Source organism: Sardina pilchardus, chromosome 5 (genome assembly GCF_963854185.1).
Source record: "Sardina pilchardus chromosome 5, fSarPil1.1, whole genome shotgun sequence".
In the NCBI taxonomy this organism is placed as follows: Eukaryota; Metazoa; Chordata; class Actinopteri; order Clupeiformes; family Clupeidae; genus Sardina; species Sardina pilchardus.
Window position 1 is genome coordinate 23,253,644 of NC_084998.1, and position 22,325 is coordinate 23,275,968.

The following is a 22,325-nucleotide window of genomic DNA, read 5'->3' on the forward strand; positions in this document are numbered from 1 at the left end:
ACAACTTTGTTTTCACACTGTACACGAATGAGTGCTCAACAGCCACTCTGGGAACTATGTTTTAACATTTTGATATGACACCATTCCTTTTACTGCACAAAAGCACAACAAAATCAGCCTATTTCTCAGAAATAGAAAATTTGTAGTGGTGCAACGCTAACCATCTCATTTTTAAATGTCACTGAGATGGTCTGGGACCCTAGGTCTGTAGGTGATCATAGTCCTGTGGTCATACATGACATTCTGCTCACAAGGAATTCGCCTGGATAATACTTTTATTTGGAGTGTCCATGTTGATAGTCTGTGTTCTGAATTACAGAAGAGATTATATTTTTACATACAGTAGACTCGGTGTTTGGTGTGGACTAGACTAGAGTGTTCTTATTCTATCAGGCTGTATTGGTCAGGTATGGGATGATGTCAGTATGGTTTGGCAACCTCACTGTGCAATCGGAAAACAAACTCAGTCGTCTGGTGATGGGAAGGAAGGAGGTCCCCTCAGTCATTATATGACCAGTCTGTATTTAGGCAAGCTCAGAGGATATTGACCAACGCATCACATATCCTACACACAAAATATGAACTTTTGCCCTCGGGTAGGCAATACAGAATCACACTGTAAAGTGAAAGGTCTGGATCTTGCACTCATTTATGCACTTACACTTACTGCACTTATTGTGTTTTTAAATTGATGTTAGAATTGCTCTTAAAAGCTTTAAAAGTTTTAATATGTTGTTGTAATGTAATGTAGGCTAATGAAAGTAGCCTAGATACTGTACATGTATAGATAGACTATAAATACTTTATTTGATCCCCGAGGGGAAATTCAAATTCAAATAATTTGTGCCTATCCAACTTTTACATTACGCTGGCATTGCAATGAACTCACGGTCTTTATCTTAATGGTGTGTGTGCACTTTTGGGACAATACCATAGGCCTATATTATACAAACACAACATCAACGTAAAACAACCGTGCAAAAAAATGTATTTCCGTATGACCCCGACGTGATTTGAACACGCAACCTTCTGATCTGGAGTCAGACGCGCTACCGTTGCGCCACGAGGTCTACTGCCAGTGAGGGGGTACATTCTGAGTAAACTAGATAAATGCCAGATAAAGTTGTGAGCATTTCGAAACAAAAGTATTCCGTTTGTAACCGTTCATCTGCGGTAATAACAATCCGGTTACATTATATCCTAGCGCTACTCTGTAACGTAGGCATAGCCTAGGCTACTGTCGACGTTGGCGCATAGCCTAGCTAATGTTAAACGACACTGCAACCATTCTTGGTTTATGCTACGCCCATGTAGGCGATCGGCTACTGTAACATTTTAGCTCACCAAATAAATATAGCCTAACCTATATAATAGGCCTAGGCTATGACTACGCTATCAGTTATCACTGTCATTAAAAAATCTAACAACATTTGCGCCATCGCATTTTCAGTCATGCTACGCAGGTCTACGTAGTGAATATCCAAGGATCAACTATTGTAAGGATAGTCTATTTGTAATAGAAATTTTACATGACTTATTTTTCACAAAACAAGAGATTTGAATACTATGAGAATAAAAAGAACACTCGTCCAATCAGGAAGCATTCTCACACCACCCTGGGCACAACAGGCATTTTTAGCATTTTTTTAATATTGGAGAGGGGGAGGGGTAGCCACAGACATGGGCAGTATTTCAATTAGCCTATATGTATTTTAAATACGTATTTAATTACTTTAGTGTATTTTGTAATTTGTATTTTGCAGGATTGGAAAAAATCAAATGTACTTTGTAACAAAATACTTTGAGGGGTTGTATTTAGAGTATTTAAAATACTTAAATACTTAACAAAAATCTCATCATTTCCCCCCTCAAATTAGCCAAAAATTCATCACACAGTTAAATATAGCCTCTGACCTAGTATAACCATGACAATATGCTATGCTTATCATAGTCTGGGAGCCAAAGGTCAGAATCTTTAGGACATGAACCCCATGACATGAGGATTTATGTAAGGTATCAACCAAGGTGTCCTGATCTGCAGAAATAATGGAGGAGACTGAGGCAAAAACCTCCCCAATGCGAAACAGTCTCGAGTTTTCACCTCCCAGTTAATTAATTCCGTATTGGGACACCATACAGGATGTTACTTTATTTGTCCCCCGTGTTGCCAGTCATGTATGAAGGCAAAAGGCATGCATTTATAGCACAAAAAGGGAAATGCAATTCAATTTAAAAAGGCTAACCTGTTCAATCTGTTGTACTACTTTCATTGAATACGGAAAATGATGGTGCAGTTTGCTTCGTCAGAGTTGATTCCACTGTTGCAAAGCCTGCTTGTTGTCAGTTCAATTATCGTTTATATTGATATGGGATGCTGATTACATTTTTTTACTAGATCTACTTCATGGGTAGCCTGGCTCCGCCTTCCTACGTACTTCCGTTCAGTTTTCATTTCACTCCACTACGTAGTCTGGGTCTGCGGTATATTCACAGGTTTTCTCAGGACAAAAATGTGCAGATCCAATCAGCGAACAGAGGGAGTAGCTGAGAACGATGACGTTGAGGTCGCTAGTTTGAGCATGTCACCTCACGACCAAACATTTATCGATTGGTTATGGCAGATCTGAGGGGCTCTGGGCAGAGTATCCGCATTCAAGGAAATTCATGCTTGGCAATGGAAAGTGTCCAGACTCTCTGTACATTATGAATGTACGAGAGTATGGTAGGACCAGGCTACTTCAGCCCAAAGTAAAGAATTTAGGACTCTGTCCGCCAATAAAAAAACTAGTATTTCTTGTAGTTTATTTTAAAAGTTGGTATACCATGATTATTGTGGGGGTATTTTTGTATTTTCTAATTACTAATTACTTGTATTTTAATTAAATACATTTTTCACATCCGTATTTTGTATTTTATTTTGTTACATTTTCTACGCCAGTATTTGTATTTTGTAACAAAATAGTTTTTGATGTATTTGTGCCCACCTCTGGGTAGCCATATGCCTTATAATATGATTACGGCCTTGAGGCCTACGGATACCAGTGTTTGCTCTGTGTGTGTGTGTGTGTGTGTGTGTGTGTGTGTGATATATAGTTTGTAAAATGTTTTGCATGCCACCTCTGTTAGTCTACCACTATATATATAAAAAAAGGCAAAACATACATACAAATTATAATAATAATTATGACCACTGCTAGTGTAGCATGCACACATACACACACATACACACACAAAAACACACCCCCATGCACACACACACACACACACACACACACACAATTGCACATGCAGACACACTACACATAAACACACATATGCACACAACACAAATGCACACAACACGCACACGCGCGCACACATTCACATGCACACACAGACATGCGTGTACACACACACACACACACAGCTCCATCGCAAAGTGCTTGTGGCTAAATGGTATTTACTATTTCTGTCTGTCTCAAAAGTGTGTATAGCTAACCTGGCCACGCCTATCTCTCCTTTCAGGCAGATAGGCCTACTAGTCTGGAACGAGCCTGGAAAATCCAGACCCTGCTAATCTTTCAGATTAGGGTCTGGCCACAAATAATGTAATGGCCCAACTCGAGGGGCGGCACCAAACATGCATTTGAAAATCTCACTGCACGCAATTAGATAACACCACAACCAAATGTTTACTCTGACTGATTCCGGACTTCAACGCAATTGGATAACACTATGACCAATGTTTACTGACTTTGAATGTTGCAGCGCTGTCGTCATCAGATCAGCTTGCCTCTGGCCCGCCTATATCAGATACACCGATGTGATTGGTTTCCCCCGATGCCTGGGGTAAAGTAACGCGCATCATTGCTCGTTGCCAGAGTAGCCTATCTTGCAGACGCAATTCAAATTGTGCTCTTGCAAGAACTCTGGATTTCCAGGGTAGTCTGGAACACCAGTTCACTAACGTTCCATCGTTCGTCAGATTAGCTGCCCAATCAGTGATGAGAGGGGATGATGCTATAGTTTCAGAATCAAAAGTGGCTTTACTAAACAAAGTAGCATTGCCTGCAAAGATCAAAAATTGCAGTTGGAAGAATATGTAAATTGGATTAAAGCAACTCTAAAGAGTTTTTCGTACCTTAAAATAATGTTTCCAAAATAAATTCAGCGGTTCATCAACTTGTAACAGGGTGAACGGCACTTCTGTTCTCATTTCACGACCCTCTATCGGCTATACCCGCACTATATAACTTTACGAGGTGGGTAGTGTATTTGTAGTTCGATGAAATGAGACATCAGAAACTACAAATTTCACTTGCTTCGATGTCGCAATACATCATACTTTCATAAAATCATGCAACATATTCTACCTTGTCTGTCATTTGCTGGATAAACAAATAGCGTGTGTGCGACAGAGGAAAAGTGCTTTAGTGTTGCTTTAAAGCAAAGGCAGTGGTTTAGGGGGGAAGAGGTGGGTATGGATTTTTTTGGAAGTTTTATGGTGGTGGAATTTATGGTCCAATTATTAAGAATGTTTTTAAATGGTTTCTATAGTGTTTGTGAGTGTACATATTGTGAATGTGGATAATACAGTGTGATTTTTTAATGTTAAAAGTTGCAATGGTGAATAAACTCTTTTGAGAGGTGGATAAACTCTATTTCTGACATTTCAGAAGTGGATAAAGTGTTATTATTACTTGCGTTTGGAGAAAGTTTGAATGATTGCAACATTGCAACAATGTTGAATTGTTGAGCAAGCAATTACTGTAACTGAACTAACTGAAATGTTGAGCAATTAGGTTCTCGAAAAACTTGAGACTTGAATAATTTCCTATGTATTATTATTAGCAGCATTGTATATAAACCGCAGTGTTCTATGCAAGTTAAAAAAAAAAACATATTAATACCAAGGAGAAATCTGGTGTTAAATGGGTTTTAGCCTGGAAAAAGAGTGGGACTTAGCGAAGGGTCAATTCAGCCGTGTCTGTCATCATAAGACAAACAATAGTCTGTGACATGCAACTGCCCACTCACCCTGTTTGTCATCCAACCTGATTTGTCGGCACATTGCATGCACATCAGCACAACAGCTAGCCTGACGAGCCAGACCCACATCAAGATGTAGGGTCTGGACACTCACCGTAGACAGGGCTCAATAGGATAACGCTAAACGAATCATCTTCTTGTTTTCAAAATAACAGGATGCGTTACCGTCGCAACTTCTGTTCGCATGTCAGTCACCATTATGTTAAGCCCACCCACCGACTCTATACACGCTGTGATTGGCCCGCTGGTTTTTCAAGTTCTCAGCTCCCTGGCTCTATGGATCGTGCCTAGACTGCCCCGCCAGCCAAATTACATTTGCTGCCGCTAGGGGCGTCTAGATTTCTAGGCTACACAACAGCCACTTCATGCAATGAATGAAAACCAATCAGCTGCAACACATTTTACTCCAGCTGAACTAACACAATGTGCCCTGCACTATGCAAGTTTGCTAAGGAGTGACATGTTTGGTCTAAGTGGCCTTGGTAGGTCTGATAGCCTACTTACGACTTTGCCTATTATTCAAATTCGGGCTATGCTCAAACTAGTTACAGTATATTCAACAGTTGAAGTTATTTTCAATATTCATAGTTTTGTGTTCAGCTCGACTGTATTAGGCTATATAAAACGTGTGTGTGTGTATAGGCTATATATTATTATATATTTATATTATGAATTAATAGGCTATATATTATTTTAAAAAGCAAAGCAATTGAGTGAAATGTAAACTGATGGGCAGAGCTTAAATATAGGACATCCTGCTGTGATGGTAGCCCACAGTGCACTGCACACCACAGAACTACTTCTCTCTGTGCAACGCTATCAACAGCCAGGTATGAAACTTGACATGTTAAATGGCCAAATGTAGACTACGTCTTCTGTGGTTGTCTTTACAAATAGGCAAATAGTAATCCTATCATCATATAGCCCATTTCATTGCGACAAACTGGTACTATGTTGAGTTACGTTTGCTTTTGAAGATATCATATGTGAATGTGCCCTCTAATTATTTCCAATTCAAATACCGCCGCCGGTAATGTTCAGATACGTGTGTTTGTTGGAAGATAGTGTATGCAAATACATTGAAATTTAACGCTAGCTGCAGAAAACAACTTGAATGCTGTAACATTCTTTTCCTGCATGTGTTAGTCTGTAGAGAACGGTCGGCACGCGTTTTCCTGTATGATTTCATTACTCAAGTTCGCCTAAAAGTTTTCATGTTTTACAGTAATTAGGCTATTGGATTAAGCCTACCTCAGTGTTGTGACTGCGCTGGATACCGATGGAGGGTTATCACGTTACCGTAAGGACAGCGGCTCCACCACTGGCCGGCTCATACAGCAAACTACACGTTTCCTTGATCAGCATCCAAGGCAAGATAGTATCGTCTGTGTTAGATGCAGAAAGCCACCTATTATCTGGATCGGTAAGGATAGTGATGACATTGAACATTTTGAGTTCACCTAAAGAATGCACCCCTTCTCCCAGCTTAACTGTACACATATTTGTTTTTGAAAGGCTTGTAGGATAGTAATGGGAGGAGGTGATAATGTGGAGCAAGTGGCTCTGGTCCGCTTACGACTGGAGGTCCAGCCTGGATTTCCTGAACTGGACTGGCATTGCCAGACTGTTGAAGTGAACCATGGTACTCTAGTTCAAGTCTTCCCCTGCCATAGGTGGCTGCAGGCTGCTGATGGAGATGTAGATCTACGCTGTGAAGATGGTAAATACTGATATGGACATCTGACGTCTTGTCTGTGATCTGCATCTGTGTGTGTGTGTGTGTGTGTGTGTGTGTGTGTGTGTGTGTGTGTGTGTGTGTGTGTGTGTGTGTGTGTGTGTGTGTGTGTGTGTGTGTCTGTGTGTCTGTGTGTGTCTGTGTTTGTGTGTGTGTGTTTTAAGAGTTTCCTTCCCCTACAGTTTCCCCAGAAAGTTAAACAAAATGTTTAATGCATTTCGCATGTCACCAAAAGAAAACATTACTTGCAGTAACAGTCAGTGAAAGTATTCATTTCCTGTGTGCTTTTCACTGTAAACTTCCTCGTCTTCTCTTTTCAGTGTGCCCGTTGAGCATGGAAACACTGCAGGTCCTGAAGGACCACAGGACACAAGAGTTGAGCACAAGACAACAACACATTAGGTACGATTCACCGCACTGGTAAAGCTGAGCGGTCACAAAGTCTGTCTGAGGCCAACAACTTCAATGAACCAACCAGTCAATCCATTTTTATTTATTTTTTACTTTTGTGTAACACTGCAATACAAAGTAAGTGCTGGACAAACAACATCAATACAACACAGAACATTACAGAAATGCCAAAGTGCGCCGTATAGGCACAGAGATTATTATGAATGCAGTAAGCCTTTCGCATAAATGAAATAGTGAAATGGATCAAACAGTATGTTTCTCAACATTTAAATGGTCAGGTTTGAGAAGTCACAAGACATTGCTTGATGGCAATTACAAACCAGCTTCTCGAACAGCTACGTGGTGTTTTTGAATGGTGTTTTTCTTCTTAAACTCTTGCTCTCAGCATGATGCACTTTCAGCTTGAGTGTGTTGACGTCACCGTGTCTGGGCTCCGTTCTAGGTGGCGCACTTTTGCTGAAGGAGTCCCCCACTGTGTGGACATGCAGACTCTGCAGCCCCTGGGACCAAACCTGAGCTACACACGTCAGAGGTGGGTGCATTGGTGAATCAGCATGACTGTGCGCTCTCACTTATCACTCACTCATACAAGGATACAAGGATACAAAGAGGTTTATTTGTCAGCACTTACTAAAGTAAAGAATGCAGTGAAATTGTCGGTTCCTTCGCCTGTTGTGCATATGGAGGGGGGGGGAGCACTCATGCATGGTGCTTCACTTGTGCGGTGCAAAAAAAGCATCATTTCTGCATGGTGGTTACACCATGCATCTTTGTGGTCTATTGCATTAGCATTAGTCTCATATTGGGCACCTTTCATTCCTGTAATGTGGACCCTGATCGCTATTATTGCTTAATTATAAGAGCGTAACAGAAGTATAGCACTGTAACAAGCTTAGGGCCAGCATGCTTGGTTATGTTTGGTTTATCTATTCTGTGAAGCTGATAAATTGTTTCGCTTCCTTTGTGAAACACACTTTGACAGCGTGTGTGTGAGCTTTATCCAAACTTTAACTGATGAAAATGAAAGTGCCTCGCAGGCAGCATAGCTCAAGTGCCCCCACCTCATAATGAAATGGCATTATGCAGGCGGTGCTGAACTGAAGTGTAGAACCTATAGTGCAGCTCATGTCATGTTTGCTGTGATTCCCTCTTTGCTGACTGAAACCATGTTGCTCTTGCAAGCTGTAGTGTTTATCGTGTGTGGTTGTGTCAGTGCTAAAATACCTGTGGTTAAAGACAGTGCCTCGCTGGCTGCTGTCATCCTTGTTACTACATGCATGCAGCATGACTGTGTTTCAGTTTGCCAGCTGTCAGCTGCATTATGATGATGTCTGCTCACTTCCCCATTGACCACAGTCACCACACAATATTAATCAATAGTGACATCTGTTGATGTCTGATAGACAATGCCTTGGTACTTTCACTGTGTTACATAGAAATTGTGAGGAGAATTTTGGGTCTAAATGAGAGTTATCTTTGTAGTGAGTTGTATAATGCAATGTTAATCACCTCACAATAGTAATCAATAGTGACATGATGTCTGATAGACAGTGGTATTTTCACTGTATCACATAGTTGCTGTGAGGAAAAATGCTGAGTTTAAATGAGCGTTGTCTTTGTAGTCAGTTGCATAATGCAATATTAATCATCAGTATTGATTATTGATCATTAATGATCGTTGATGATCACAATAATTGTCCGTCTTTGTCTTTCTCTCTCTTTCTGCCGCCCTTCCTCAGCCCAGGCACTAATTTGCACTATCTTAAGGGGTTTGCAGAGAGGAAAGAACCATGGAGAAGCCTCAAGGAGATAGAATGTTTTTTTATGCACAATGGTAATGGGAATCGTACTGCCAGTAAGTATATTTCAGTATTACCTGCTAATGTCCCTGTTGAGAGCATCTCTCATATTTACCTTCTTAACACCTCTGCTGGGTTTGTCTGCCTGCCTGTCTCTCTGTCTCCCCTTCTGTCTGTTCCAGTGTATGTTTGGTCTCACTGGAGAGAAGATGCCTTCTTTGGATATCAGTGTCTGAATGGCTGCAATCCTCTTCTGGTTCGGCAGATTCGCAGCATCCCCACCAACTTGTCAGTCAGCCCAGAGTTAGTCCAGCCTTTCCTACCTGAGGGATCCTCCCTGGAACTAGAGCTGGAGGTCTGTGTGTCCATCCACACTTAAGTGTATAGTTCACTTACGTTTAGCAATGAGTTGTCATCTAGTATGCAGTGGTACTTTTTCACATGTTCTCTTGGTCTGTGTATATTGTATTCATGGCTACAGAGAGGGAAAGTGTTTCTGTTGGATTATGAGGTTCTGGACGGTGTGCCACCAAACATCATCAATGAGAAACAGCAGTACTTGACTGCTCCTCTGTGTCTCCTGCATGCTGGCCCAGATGGAAATCTAAAACCCATAGCCATCCAGGTCTGTTTAATACTTGCCACATATTGTATTTTATTATACTGCATTTCTGTGAATCTAGCCATTTCATCTTGTACAGTATATTCCATTCATAATTCTTTTCATTCTTATTTATCCTCAGTTCCCTAGACTGAGAGTCCTTTCAGTTATGACTGCTATCACTAACAAGTGGCTCACAACACAGTTACTCTACTCGTTGTACCCCCATAGCTGCAACAGAAACCCGCCACAGACAATCCAGTGTTCCTGCCATCTGACCCTCAGCCTGATTGGCTGCTGGCCAAAATGTGGACTCGCTGTGCAGACTTCCAGTGTCACCAGCTCATCTCCCACTTCCTGCGCACTCATCTACTGGGAGAGGTGTTCTGTGTCGCCACCTTGAGGCAGCTACCGGAAGTGCATCCTATTCATAGGGTAGGCCCAGGCAAGAGGAGAAGCCACTCTTCGACATTATCCTCACATGACCTGAAATGGCTGGCAACAAACCATGAAAACCGAATCTTTTTATAAAGAGGGAGACTAGAAGGATAAGGCTAAGGATTAACATTTTACTCTCCATTTTAAAGTCATACTCATATCTTCCCATGATCTTCATAGAACAAAAGTGGGCAACACAGAGCTACACGGTCTGCGCGAGGCTGAAATCACGGTCTGCGCGAGGCTGAAATCTGTCGGGCACGTCGACTATAAATGACCCATTAGTCTTCGTCAAGTCATGGAATATCAGGGAATTTTGTTGTAGCAGTTTAGTATGTACTTGCCAAAATACATGAATACAAATATATTTGGTTATGTTTTGGTTGTTAGGTTAACTGCTTGCTTGAGTAGTTGTGGCAAGCCCAACTTTGTTTATTCAATGCCCATTTAGTCATCTCCCACTCTAAAAAAGTCAAATAGACTTGAGCACTATGTGGCTATGTGAGCACTATGTAGATATATTGTAGGACCATTCATTATATACGGAGTAGGGCATGGAAATTCAGTTTGTTTGTCAGGGAAAGATCATGGAATTTTACAATTGACTAACAGTGGGAATTCTGTTACAAAATTCTGCACTCTCATCCTCTGGTAGTACTATGGACTGATTTAGGATTAATTGCTACCAAAGGTCTCCACCTCATGTTAGCGAGTGGCTTTGGATAAATGAATGAATAAATGTAAATATAAACCTGTCCTTTGGTCTCCTCCCCAGCTTCTGATGCCACATGTTCGGAGTTCTCTCCAAATCAATATCCAAGCCCGGGCCTCTCTACTGGCCCCTAAGGGGGTGTTTGATCGGGTACGTGCGCTCTTTCATATTTGTGTGTTAAAAACAAGATTTCTTGGAATTTGTACAGCTATGTATGTTGAAGTGTATGCACTGTACATGTGGATTTTGTGGATCATCTGATGCAAATTGGTGCAAAATTGGTGCATGTGTTTGCATATGAGTGGGCTAACATTGGTTCCTGCTCATGCCCTAGGCCATAGGCTGTGGTCTGAAGGCAATTCCTGTTCTGCTGGCGAATGCCATGGCCAGGCTACGTTACGACACTTTGTGTGTTCCAGAGGACCTGGAGGCCAGGGGATTGGACTCACTTCCCAACTGCTACTATGCCCAAGATGCCCTGAAAGTGTGGAATGCTCTAAATAGGTGAAGTTGGCGAATGTGTCGGTATTTCAAACACCCGTTTACGTCCGTGAAAGGTGAAAGGTTTAGTATCGTATCCTTTCCAACTGTTGATTCCACGTCAGTAGGTCACTCAAAAATTAATATTCAATCACATCTGAGCAACACCTAACCAAGCCAACCTAGCCACATAATCTAGTCATCTAATTTTCTCTGTAGAGTCTGTGTATCTTTGGATCAACGGCAGAAGCTAGGTATAATATGGTATGACCAATAGGACAGGGCGTGTTACAGCAAGTCTGACGATTATCTTAGAACATGATCCATTGATGATCCATGATCCCAACACATAGAAAAATGTATAGAAAAGGCCCATGTCTCTGTGTGTTTATGAGTATGTGTTGGTGGTATGGCGTATGGTGCAAGATGGCCTACTTAATACTGTAAAGTACTGATCAAGTAATCTTCAAAAATGACAGTATTATCTGATGACACTATTTTTTTGTGTTTTTGTAATACCGTCGGATTATAGTTACTTGGTTTTTGTAATCTGATTATGTAATCCAGGTGATTTGTAATCAGACATGGTAGTAAGACTTAGGGCAAGTCGAACATTTTTTCAACATTATTTTAGAACATGATCTAGTACTTTGATTTGCATGATTTGCATTTGACATTTCCGAGTATTTGTACTGGTGTGAAATTACGGGCAATTTATTTGCATGCTACCCAGGTTTGCCACAAAGTGGGTAGATGTGTATTACCATAGCAACACAGAGATCCAACAGGATAGCGAGCTGCAGAGCTGGATCAAGGACATTTTCACAAGGGGCTTTCTGGGGAAAGCAGAATCTGGTAAGGAAACATATGTTTCATCATATGTTTGATGAAAGACATCATTTGCTACATATATGCATTTCATATACTGTATGTCACGAAACCTGCAATTTCATCAGATTTTCATGTCTTATGTGTGTTTGTATGTCCAATTACATTATTATCTGAGTGTGTTTGGCTTCTATATGCCTTGACTCCTGCACATGGAACATTTTGAGCAATGTTGCTGGGCAACTACATAACCAGTTCAATGCATCCTGATTGGATTATCATGACAATTTGCTTCCTGATGATTGAGGTTTCTCAATCATAAAACTCAATCATAAAACTGTTGCCCAAGAATGTGGCAGAACCACCACGTCAAAAACAACACAGCCTGTTTCTAGTATGTAAGTCTGGGGGTAGAACAGGCTCCTGTTTGATATTCAGACGACTCTGTGTTTCTTCTGCAGGAATGCCACAGTCATTCGAGAGCAAGGAGGAGCTGATCAAGTTCATCACCATGGTGATATTCAGCAGCTCTGCCCTGCACGCCGCAGTCAACTTCTCTCAAGTACGCAGATCGCTTCAAATGACTGCATGTCTCTGTTTGAAGACTCGGTTTGATTTAGCAAGCAGCTGCGAACTTAATAGTCTAGCCCCAGTGGCTAGACCATTGAAAAGACAGTAGTTTGCTTTGTTTGAGCAATGTTTTACTATTTTAGGTCTAAAATCTGTTTAAGTGAAAGGAGACCATTCTGTGTGAGGGAATGTGGAGATTCACACTGCTTTTCCATTAGAGCCAACATAAACTTAACATGGAAACTCTTGACCCTGTTTCTTATATTGCATTGAATAGCTACAAAGTACATAGATATTGAATAATTACAAATGAGATATCATTTTGGACATGGTCACTCTCGTACAAATATATATATAACCCAGGACAGTAAACTGCCCTACAAAGCAAAAAGGCAGTAACTGCATTTTTGGTCAGATATTAGTGAGTGATGGTAATTTTCATTACATTTGATATTTAGCCTACCAAAAAGAAGTTAATGTTAACAAAACCTCCACATGTCCAATAATCCACCTACAACTACTAAAAACTATTTTTTTTTCAGTTTTACTATATCTGTTTCTGTTTTTGCAAAAACACTTCCAGCTGGACTTCAACCTGTGGATGCCAAACTGTCCAGCCTCCATGTCCAGACCGCCGCCTCAGTCCAAAGGCTCGGTGAGGGAGGAGGACCTACTGACCTTCCTGCCCGATGTCAACGCCACCTGTAGCGTGCTCACCACCCTCGCTCTGCTCTCACAGCCGGCGGCCAACTTTGTAAGGAGCACTTGAACTAGAACGAGTCCAGGTCTTGTTTTTGTATCATATAGATAAAACTAGAAAAGCACTCAGAGAGCGCAGACCTCCGCCAAGCGAGAACATAATCGCCTCTTGGATCCAGACGGTGATCCGGATCACTCCCAAAATTGAATGGCTTCTTCCTTGGTCATTTCAGACCATTCCTGAAAATGTCATCGAAATCCATCCAACTTTTTTTCCCATCCAAAACATAACCTCCTTGGCAGAGGTAATAAAAAGTGTGTTACATTAGATTTTGGTTTTCAAACCATTAGATTTCACTGGCAATGCAGTGATATAACTGTGAGATGTGAGCAGGTTGTACACAATGAAGGACCATTACAACCACTGTACCTGAAACAAACATGTTTGTGAAAAGCCTGCCTTAAACAGAGCAGTATACATTTTTATTGTATGTTTCTCATGACACTTTCATACTGCTCCTGTTGAGAATTGCTGTTCCTCTCTTCCGCTAGCTGTGGTCCTTTTGAACTCTGTTCTGAACATTATTTCCATTTGTGAAATGTCTTCAGACAAAGGTCGTATCTGTGCCCACAGTCTGCTTCTGTGGTAGTGATAGCTCATTTCCCTGTGACTAATTTCATCTGGTCATGCCTGGGTCATGTTACTGTTGCACGTTTGACATCAAGTGTCTCTTCTGTCTCCCCAGGTGCCTTTGTGTCAGTACCGTGAGGCTTACTTCTGCAATGGCGCCCCCTGCAGGCTGGTTGAGGAGGTGCAGATCGAACTGAGAGCAATAGCAGAGGAGATCTCCGAGAGAAACAAAGAGATGGAACTTCCCTACCCTTATCTCTCCCCTCTTCGAATTGAGAACAGCGTAGCGATCTAGTGCTAGATTAGAAACAGAGATGCTATTTCTGCGTTCTACGTTCATTAGCAATAGAAGGCCTTCACACTCATTCACTCACATTCATTCTGCTGTTCATTTCAATTAATTTGGATACCTTTCACATAGTTTTCTCTGCTAATGTCCTTGACAGTGGGTCTACTGGCAGCACACTTTATTACTTGATCTTGTGTAGCTACTCGTGGGGGTTGGAGGGTAGCTTTTATTCATACAAAACAGTGAAGAGAGTGACAGGAAGCGATTCGGAGAGAGACGGGGTGGGGATCGGGAGAAGACCCTGTGGGCACTGAATGGGTTATGATTGCAGAAACCACTGGTGCTACAGCAACTTTTAATCTTTTACAGTATATGAAAATGCATTATTCTGTAATCCGAAGTCGTCGTCTTCCTATTTTTCTAACCAACATTTCTGCGTCTAATTAATCTTTAACTGTTTCACGTAGAAATGTTACACATTTTGAGACATTAAAGGAGACAGAGAATCAAAAACGTGTCTACTTTGTCTTTGTTGAATAATGGTAGTCTTCGTATTCAAGAACATATGAAAAGAGCTACACATTCTGACATCTCCGTTTCATTGAAAGTCCTCTTTTAGAAATGCATGTCAGAAATTGGGCCAATCTGAACAATGGGATACAAATGACGTAATATTTATCCCACAAAAAAGTGGACAGAGATAAAGTACTGTAAATGTTAGAAGTTTATGAGGGGAGTAAATTTACTCATTTAATTGGCATATTATGGCATCACTGGGTGGCTACCACCTCAAATTATGCACATTTTAGTAAATGCTGGATATTTGTGATTTTCTTTCTTTTTTGTCAATTCATCAACCTACAGTTTGATGCAATTTTGCGACTTTGGCGCTTATCAAGATTCATTAAACTAGGTGTATCAACATCCATTAAACTATCGGCCTATCAACATGCATCTGTCTATAAAGAACTTTTACACTTTTTTTTAATTAAATTATAACCATCAACATCCATTAAACTGCCTATCAACATCCATTAAAAACGATCAACCTGTCAAACTATCAAACTATCTGTCTATGAACACCCATTTAATTATCTGCCTATTAACAGTCAATAAACATTCTGTCCATCAACATTATTTAAACTATCTCAACATGCATTAAACTATCAACTATCTTTCATATGCAACCACCACGTTTCTATCCTATCGACACCTTAGTATTTGTTATTTGATATTTTACATAACTTGGAATTGCATTTCTAGTTAAAAGAAAACAGTGGATTGAAATGCTCCCACAACCATATTAGTCTATAGTTGTATTTATATGGATGAGGATTGTGTAAAAATAAACCCAGTGGCTTGTCACAAACATCAGCTTAATAAATCTCACTTCTTCTGCATAATGTTAACACATACCACTGTACAACAGAAGAGTAACCGCAGATGCAATGTTATTTATTAGAAAGGAGATTAGCTGAAAGCAGTGCAGGTAGCACAGTTGACAATGTTTGAAAGTGTATTGGCAAATGTTGTCTCATCCAAGCATCAGTAGAAAGGTAATACAGTCATACAAGTAACTTATTTACAAATACACATGCATACAGAAATTAAATACTTGCACATTAATCCGAATGTCCACAGGATAAAAAGACGCACTGGCATAATAATATACTCTTACCCCCTACCTTATTTTAGAAAACAGTGCATGTCATTGTTCCTTTCTTTGACCGTAAACAGCAGAACAGGAAAAGGGGTTGTTTTCATTAAGTGAAGAAAGGCAGCACTGTCTCCTTAAAGAGGCCACCGCAGAGCGATCACATGAGTGTCTCTGTTGAGCGGTGTTGGCACCCACTACACCCAGCACACCCCCGGATCAGGTAGATTCTACATTTCAACAGCAAGACTGATTTTGTACACAAATAAAAACAGCTTCATAAAACAAAACAAGCAAATGCATTGGGAAATAATTTAAAAGGAATTCCCTAAAGGAATGTAAAAGTCCCCTCAACAGAAGTTGTGAGTCTTGCCCCCCCTTCCCCCATTAAAGGGGGGGCCTTTAATGTTTCTCCCTGTTTCTCCCTGTGTCCGTCCTGCTGGCTCCCCTATGCGTTCCCCTCAACTACGAGGCTCCAGCACGAGCACCTTACACTCTCTCTTGGCGATCTTGTCCAGCGAGAGGACGGCCTTCTCCTGAGGGGGCAGGTACAGTGGCCGGCCCACTGGCGAGCCCACAGGGGGGGTGATGGCACGCCGCTCCATGGCACTGCCAGCCCTGAGAGACCACACATAGAGACACATAACCTCACTTAACAACCGGCCAATAACATAACCAATGCATATGCCACTGTAGCTCATCATCAATGGCAAGCTCCTATAGCTACAGTAAGAGAGATTTGTGGGGTGTTCTAAAGAGAGGGTATTTAGTTTAAGAACATGCACACATCCAAATAAAGGTGCAGGAGCACCTTTGGTGTTTTAAAGAGAGGGCACAGACTAATGGAAAACCATTATGTTGCCATACGCTTTGGATAGCAATATCTACAATAAATAATAATCAATAAATAATAATGCATAGTAGTATATAATAATAGTATAGTAATAATAATGCAAATAGTGCATGTGTTTTGATTCCTGGCATAAGGAGTTTATTTTCAAGTTTCAATGGGCTATTCCAGCCGTACCGACTGCCCAGGTGAGGTGCCCCTGTGGTCTACTGTACGTGTGCTGAGCTGAGCGGTACCTCATGATGTGGGAGCGCGAGGGCTGCTGGTGGGAGAAGGACTGGGAGCGCCCCAGGCTGGTCTGGTGCCGGTCCAGCAGGTCCCGGACGGCCGGGCTGGAGGGGCTGTTCTTGCGGGACAGGGGCCGCGCGTCCACCGGAGCATTGGACACCGGCGCCGTGAACTGCAGCTTCAGTTTCATGTGCTGGCTCAGCTGGAATGGCCAGAGGGTGGAAATGGATATTTCAGCATCGATATGAAGAAGCTCAAGGAAGGACGACATAATAATGCCTTTGGTAACACTGTAGAAGATTCGCTTTTTAAGATTTTTAAAGAGAAACTGTTACAAAAATCGACCTCCACTCTCACTATACTCAGCTTTCCTGGTGATATATAGCTCTCTGTCTTTTTACACCCTACCCAGACTGGGTCAGACCCAAAAAACAAACCGTCCTGCATAGCAGACACAGAAAGAGAAATTCAATTGAGGGCCTTTAAAATTCAATCAAGGACATTTAAAGCACCCAGTGCCATAATTTTAAGGCAGTATAATAATGTTTCATGGAGCCTGGAAGTGAACTTAAGTGCAGTGCTGGCAACAGGAATACACTGAAGCACAACACACCAATGACATGACAATAATGACAATTCATCTGTCTAACATAAAGCATCAATGAGCATACAGTGCCCCAAAAAAGTATTCACCCCTTTTAGATATTTCCACTTTTACTACTTAGAGCTACTCCATAGAGCTGCTGAGGCTTTTAACTTCTTCAGAGTTGTCATAGGTGCCTTGGTGGTCTCTACTCCCCCACCATTATTCTTCTTGAACAGTCCTCAGTTTGTGGTGACGGCCTGCTATAGGCAGATTGACACATTTGCCATATTCTTTACATTCCCTTATAATGGATTTCACTGAAGTACTCTACAGTACTCTTTTGATCTTAAGAGGGAGATTGGATTATTTGCATGCAAATCAAACACAAGTACCTCGTAGAGTCCAGCTCTCAGAATCTGGAAGGCCACGGTGAAGGAGAGGGTGCTGCCTTTGCGGCAGTGGCCGAGGTTACTGAGAGGTGACTGACAAACGACAGGGCCAGACGTCGCCTCTTCGCTTTGGCCACGCCCTGGAGAAGAGTGTCATAGAGAAGACGAGATTCGATGGAGATCAGTTGTGCAGAGGTGAGATCACTTATTAGCAGAAGAATGAGATGAAGGACATGATGGTGACAAGAACTATACATTACATAATTTTTTGCTCAATAAAATATTTCTCTGATATTCATTACCTCCGCCAAGGACGTTATGTTTTCATCAGGGTTTGTTTGTCTGTCTGTCTGTCTGTTTGTTTGTTTGTCTGTCTGTTTGTTTGTTTGTTTGTCTGTTCGCAAGATAACTCAAAAAGTTATGGATGGATTTCAATTAAATTTTCAGGGAAGGTCTGAAATGACCCAAGGAAGAAACGATTCAATTTTGGGAGTAATCCGTATCACCATCTGGATCCAGGAGGCGGTTATGTTTTCGCTTGGCGGAGGTTTACGCTCTCAGAGTGCTTTTCTAGTCTGTTGATGTGATCGTTATTTCAACTGTATTCATATCCCATCACACAGTTATCTTACCGTCTGGGGTCCAAACCAGTCTCACAGCTAGGAAATCCTGTAGGTTGTTGAATAAGGTGTAGCGGACCCGAAAAAGGTCCTGTGTGTTGACTGTACTGGGGCAACTGGCTGTCATTACAAAGCGTGGCCGATCCAACCGAATACTAGGTAGTCTGATGGAACAAGATTCCAGAGGAAAAGATGGGCAAAGTGTGTATTGTGAGTAAAAACACTCTTTTTCCTTTATAGATCAAATTTGTTTAAATGTTATCTTCGGACCAGAAAAATGTAACACAAACCTACCTGTAATGCGTATAGATACAGTTGGTGAAAGGCATTTTAGCAGTTGACCACTGGAGCACTGCTACTAGGGGTACCTCAAGACCCTGCCAAAAGGGAGATAATCTTAAAGCAGGGTGACACAGATACAAGGTTGCACTGATGATGACGATGAAGATGAAGATGACAATAATTATGGTGATAATGAAGATGATAAGTTAATGGCATTTTGTGTTGCTTTGCATCACTGGCACTGTGTGTGTGTGTGTGTGTGTGTGTGTGTGTGTGTGTGTGTGTGTGTGTGTGTGTGTGTGTGTGTGTGTGTGGGTGAGTGTGTTTTGCCTATAGCCTCATCTCACCATTAGGGCACTTTTTAATGACGGACTAGTGTCCATGTTAACTAGCTCACCCCCTCACCTCAGAGTCATCTTGGGACATGTCACTCATCTGCAGCTGAAACAGGAAGTCATGCTCTTCCAAGGAGCTTAGCATGCTGGGTAGCTGGCAGGCAAGACTTTCCATTCGACAAAACGATGCCATGGCAACTTCTCCTGATTGGTGGCTGGTAGTAGAAAAGGGAAGGTTCTATTTTGACTCCATGTCCATAAACGTTCAAATAGACAGCTCATGAAATAAGATGCCAGACTGTTTTGTATATAGATACATATGTACCGTCAGTGAGCACAAACCATCGAACACATACACATACTGTACAAGCAAACAAACATGTAGACAGGCACCTACCAGACATTGTCAACCAGCAAGACAGACCCGTCTGGCATCATGGGTAGATACGATGCATTGAAGTTTGGCAGAATCCTCAGGTCATGGATGCTAACATCCTCCTGGGAGCACTCATTTAACACTAACAGAAAGAATGGATAGAGTACAAGTGTAAACCGCAATAACAACCACCATTTCAAAACGACAGAGCATTATCAAAGCCACTGCTGTAACTCTTGTCTTCAGCAGCAAGATAGCTTAAAGCTTGGATACGAGCGTCTCCCAAGGCTGGCCCTTCCTACCTTTCAGCACTGTGAGGTGTTTCCCAGCAACAGTCATCTGCTTGCATCTCACAGTCGGGGGCGGCAGCACCGTCAAAGTCGTGCTCACTGGGAAAAAAATAAATACGTCTCAAAAACACTGAATGGATTCAAAGGAGAGTAAGATAACGAGTGGTTTGAAGGGCTTGTTTTATCTGAAGGGTCTTTGTGAGTGTTGTCAATCGTTAGAGATGGACTGAGTGAGGTTGAGTTGATTAGAGAGAAGTATGACTATGCATTTGATTAGGAACGCTGAAAGAGCATTTGAAGAGCTCCTGGGACTGCTGACGATGTAACCTCAATTTAATCTTTAAGAGTTGCAGTAGAAGGGATTTAATTCAATTTCCTTAGTGCATAACAGCAAGCCCAGCACCCGAAACACATGTCACCAGAAAGTGATACATTGTTTTGTAGCGAGTGCCAGTGCTGGCTCAGTAAAATCCCGGCATTCAGGCATCCAAGGGAGGTTAATGATAGAGCATGCAGCCAAAAGAATGGGAGAACTGTAGGCTGGGTAAACCCTGCCTGGTCTACCGGCGGCGACTTGGATTTCGCCCTGCAGCTCAGGCTCGAAACCTGCACGTCTATCTCTCCTGCTTCCTGTCCACATCTTCTGGGTATAATCACAAACTTATCCAAAAGGCGCACCCAGATCATTGGTCTGATTGGTTGAAGGACTATCCAAAAGCGTACAGAGTCATTTGAACTATGCCCATTGATCACGCCTCTTGTGCAGTAGAAATAAAACGCAGACTCTCCAGACTAATGTTCAGTCTTAAAAGATTGAGCTTAGTATGGTGATAGCCAGACTAGGAGCACTGAGCACTGCTGTTTATGGGACTGAAAGATACTTACTGTATTTTACAGAGTCATGGTTCTGACATATTCAGACACATAGGCATGTTTTGAAAACAGAGGGACACACCTTGAGCTTTAAAGGTGTTGAGGTCCTGTCGGAAGGTGAGCGTCGGCGCTTGCTGCTGCAGGATTGTGAGGTAACCGTTCTCCTGCACCTCGGCTTTATCGGCCTCCTGCTTCCACACCGTCACCATCACCTAACACGCACACACAGTCAACGCAAAACGGTCGCATTTACGGGCGCTACATTCGGACATGATGGAATACAGACACAACTGTAGCCTACATTAATACAGTAATTGAACACATATATTGCGTGGCACCCAACCACTGAACTCTGACCTTGACCTTGTGTGTGTTGACGGGCAGTTTATCAAGGGACACGGTCAAGGGAAAGATGACCTCGTCACTCAGGACCACCGGCTCGTCCAAGGGCGACTGGAAGGAACAAACAGTATGATGTAAATCAATCAATCAATCAATGTCAGAAAAGTGCATGACGGGTAAAGTGAGTCCAAGAAGTCAAAGACTTATAGCAGAGAGGGTCAGCAAATCAGAAGGCATGAGGGTGAAAATGGGAATAGGAGATGTGTAACGAGAAAAACAGGGAGAAAAACGATAGTGTGAGTGAGTGGACAGAGGAAGACACCAAAATAAAGAGACAAGGGCACAAGATCATTATTTCTGCTCTATTTGCCTTCATGCTCAGGCAGAGACATATTACATAAACCTTGAGCAAATCATTTTTCATGAGGCCCAGAAGGAGGGCTTTGCTATTGTTTTTCTTTAACAGTAGGCTATGAGCCCATTGTTATGGGTGACACAAATACAACACATGGATGTGAAGCATAAGTTTGTTATGGTGTGGAAAGCAGGATGGGAAGACGGAAAGCAATCTCAATCTCTCACACCACACATTCAAAAACAGAAAAGCCATGCTTTACTAACTAGTACCTCATTAGAGAGATAGATAGATTAATGAAATGGATATTTTCACTGTCAGTGTTAGCACAAGATCACTTCACAACGTGTCAACATCATAAAAATGAATCATTTACTTCATGCTTTGAAGAAATCATATTGCTCCATTACGAATGTATACATTTTCATACCTTCAGAGGGGCCCTGCGGAACTCGCGGACACCGCTGCCGTTGTTATGAATAAGCAGAGGCTTGCATTCTCTGAAGCCAGCATCTCTCTTGACTGACGATCTTCCATCATTCTCTTCCCCCTCCTCAGGACCTTCGTTCCCGCTACTGTGGTCATGGTCGAGATAGGTATGAGAGCGATGCTTTTCCGCTGGACTCACACTCGCCACTGCGCAAAGCGAACCTGCCAGTTCTCTCCATGCACGACCGTTCGGACTTTCGACACCGAATTCAAATGCGCTATCGGTCCGTGTGTCGCTCTCCGCATCGCTGCACCGCAGAACCAGCAAGAAGCGCACAGTCTCTCCCAGGTAGAGATGACTTCGTCTTGGGAGTGTTCGGTACCGTCCAGGGTCTGACAAGTCTGATATCGGAACAGCAGGAAAATACATGAAATATTCGCATTGTGACTCCATCATCTGCACCATCGTGGTTGTGGCAGTGGTCCATCGATAAA

General features: G+C 42.0%; 2 protein-coding genes and 1 non-coding gene across 3 annotated transcripts; 1 reads left to right on the forward strand and 2 right to left on the reverse strand.

Moving 5' to 3' along the window:
* Positions 1 to 998: 998 nt before the first annotated feature.
* On the reverse strand, positions 999 to 1,070 carry trnaw-cca (transfer RNA tryptophan (anticodon CCA)). Its single transcript has one exon. It is a non-coding gene; the product is annotated as a tRNA-Trp (tRNA).
* A 4,733-nt stretch (positions 1,071 to 5,803) lies between these two features.
* zgc:152891 (uncharacterized protein LOC767741 homolog) lies at positions 5,804 to 14,694 on the forward strand. Its single transcript, XM_062535695.1, has 15 exons — positions 5,804 to 5,858; positions 6,254 to 6,451; positions 6,544 to 6,748; positions 7,084 to 7,165; positions 7,617 to 7,706; positions 8,914 to 9,029; positions 9,156 to 9,328; positions 9,455 to 9,598; positions 9,806 to 10,009; positions 10,788 to 10,874; positions 11,059 to 11,228; positions 11,938 to 12,059; positions 12,494 to 12,594; positions 13,186 to 13,356; positions 14,048 to 14,694. The coding sequence occupies exons 2-15, from the start codon at positions 6,308 to 6,310 to the stop codon at positions 14,225 to 14,227; spliced, it is 1,989 nt and encodes a 662-aa protein (XP_062391679.1). The 5' UTR covers positions 5,804 to 5,858; positions 6,254 to 6,307; the 3' UTR covers positions 14,228 to 14,694.
* A 1,616-nt stretch (positions 14,695 to 16,310) lies between these two features.
* On the reverse strand, positions 16,311 to 22,325 carry LOC134079599 (trafficking protein particle complex subunit 14-like). The gene is made up of 11 exons (XM_062535696.1): positions 21,832 to 22,325; positions 21,062 to 21,157; positions 20,787 to 20,916; positions 19,844 to 19,930; positions 19,563 to 19,683; positions 19,236 to 19,380; positions 18,843 to 18,925; positions 18,561 to 18,712; positions 17,932 to 18,068; positions 16,962 to 17,155; positions 16,311 to 16,493 (listed from the first exon to the last, which is right to left on the reverse strand). Exons 1-11 carry the CDS (start codon positions 22,294 to 22,296, stop codon positions 16,337 to 16,339), a joined length of 1,767 nt encoding a protein of 588 aa, XP_062391680.1. The 5' UTR covers positions 22,297 to 22,325; the 3' UTR covers positions 16,311 to 16,336.

Bases quoted from the DNA above. Each gene is read 5' to 3' on its own strand.
- zgc:152891 (XM_062535695.1), top strand. From the start codon at position 6,308: ATGGAGGGTTATCACGTTACCGTAAGGACAGCGGCTCCACCACTGGCC. The intron at 6,749-7,083 runs GTAAATACTGAT...TTCTCTTTTCAG, and splicing joins AGATCTACGCTGTGAAGATG to TGTGCCCGTTGAGCATGGAA. The intron at 10,875-11,058 runs GTACGTGCGCTC...CTCATGCCCTAG, and splicing joins CTAAGGGGGTGTTTGATCGG to GCCATAGGCTGTGGTCTGAA.
- LOC134079599 (XM_062535696.1), bottom strand. From the start codon at position 22,296: ATGGTGCAGATGATGGAGTCACAATGCGAATATTTCATGTATTTTCCT. The intron at 19,684-19,843 runs GTAGGAAGGGCC...TCTTTCTGTTAG, and splicing joins ACACCTCACAGTGCTGAAAG to TGTTAAATGAGTGCTCCCAG. The intron at 18,713-18,842 runs GTAGGTTTGTGT...TTGTTCCATCAG, and splicing joins TGTATCTATACGCATTACAG to ACTACCTAGTATTCGGTTGG.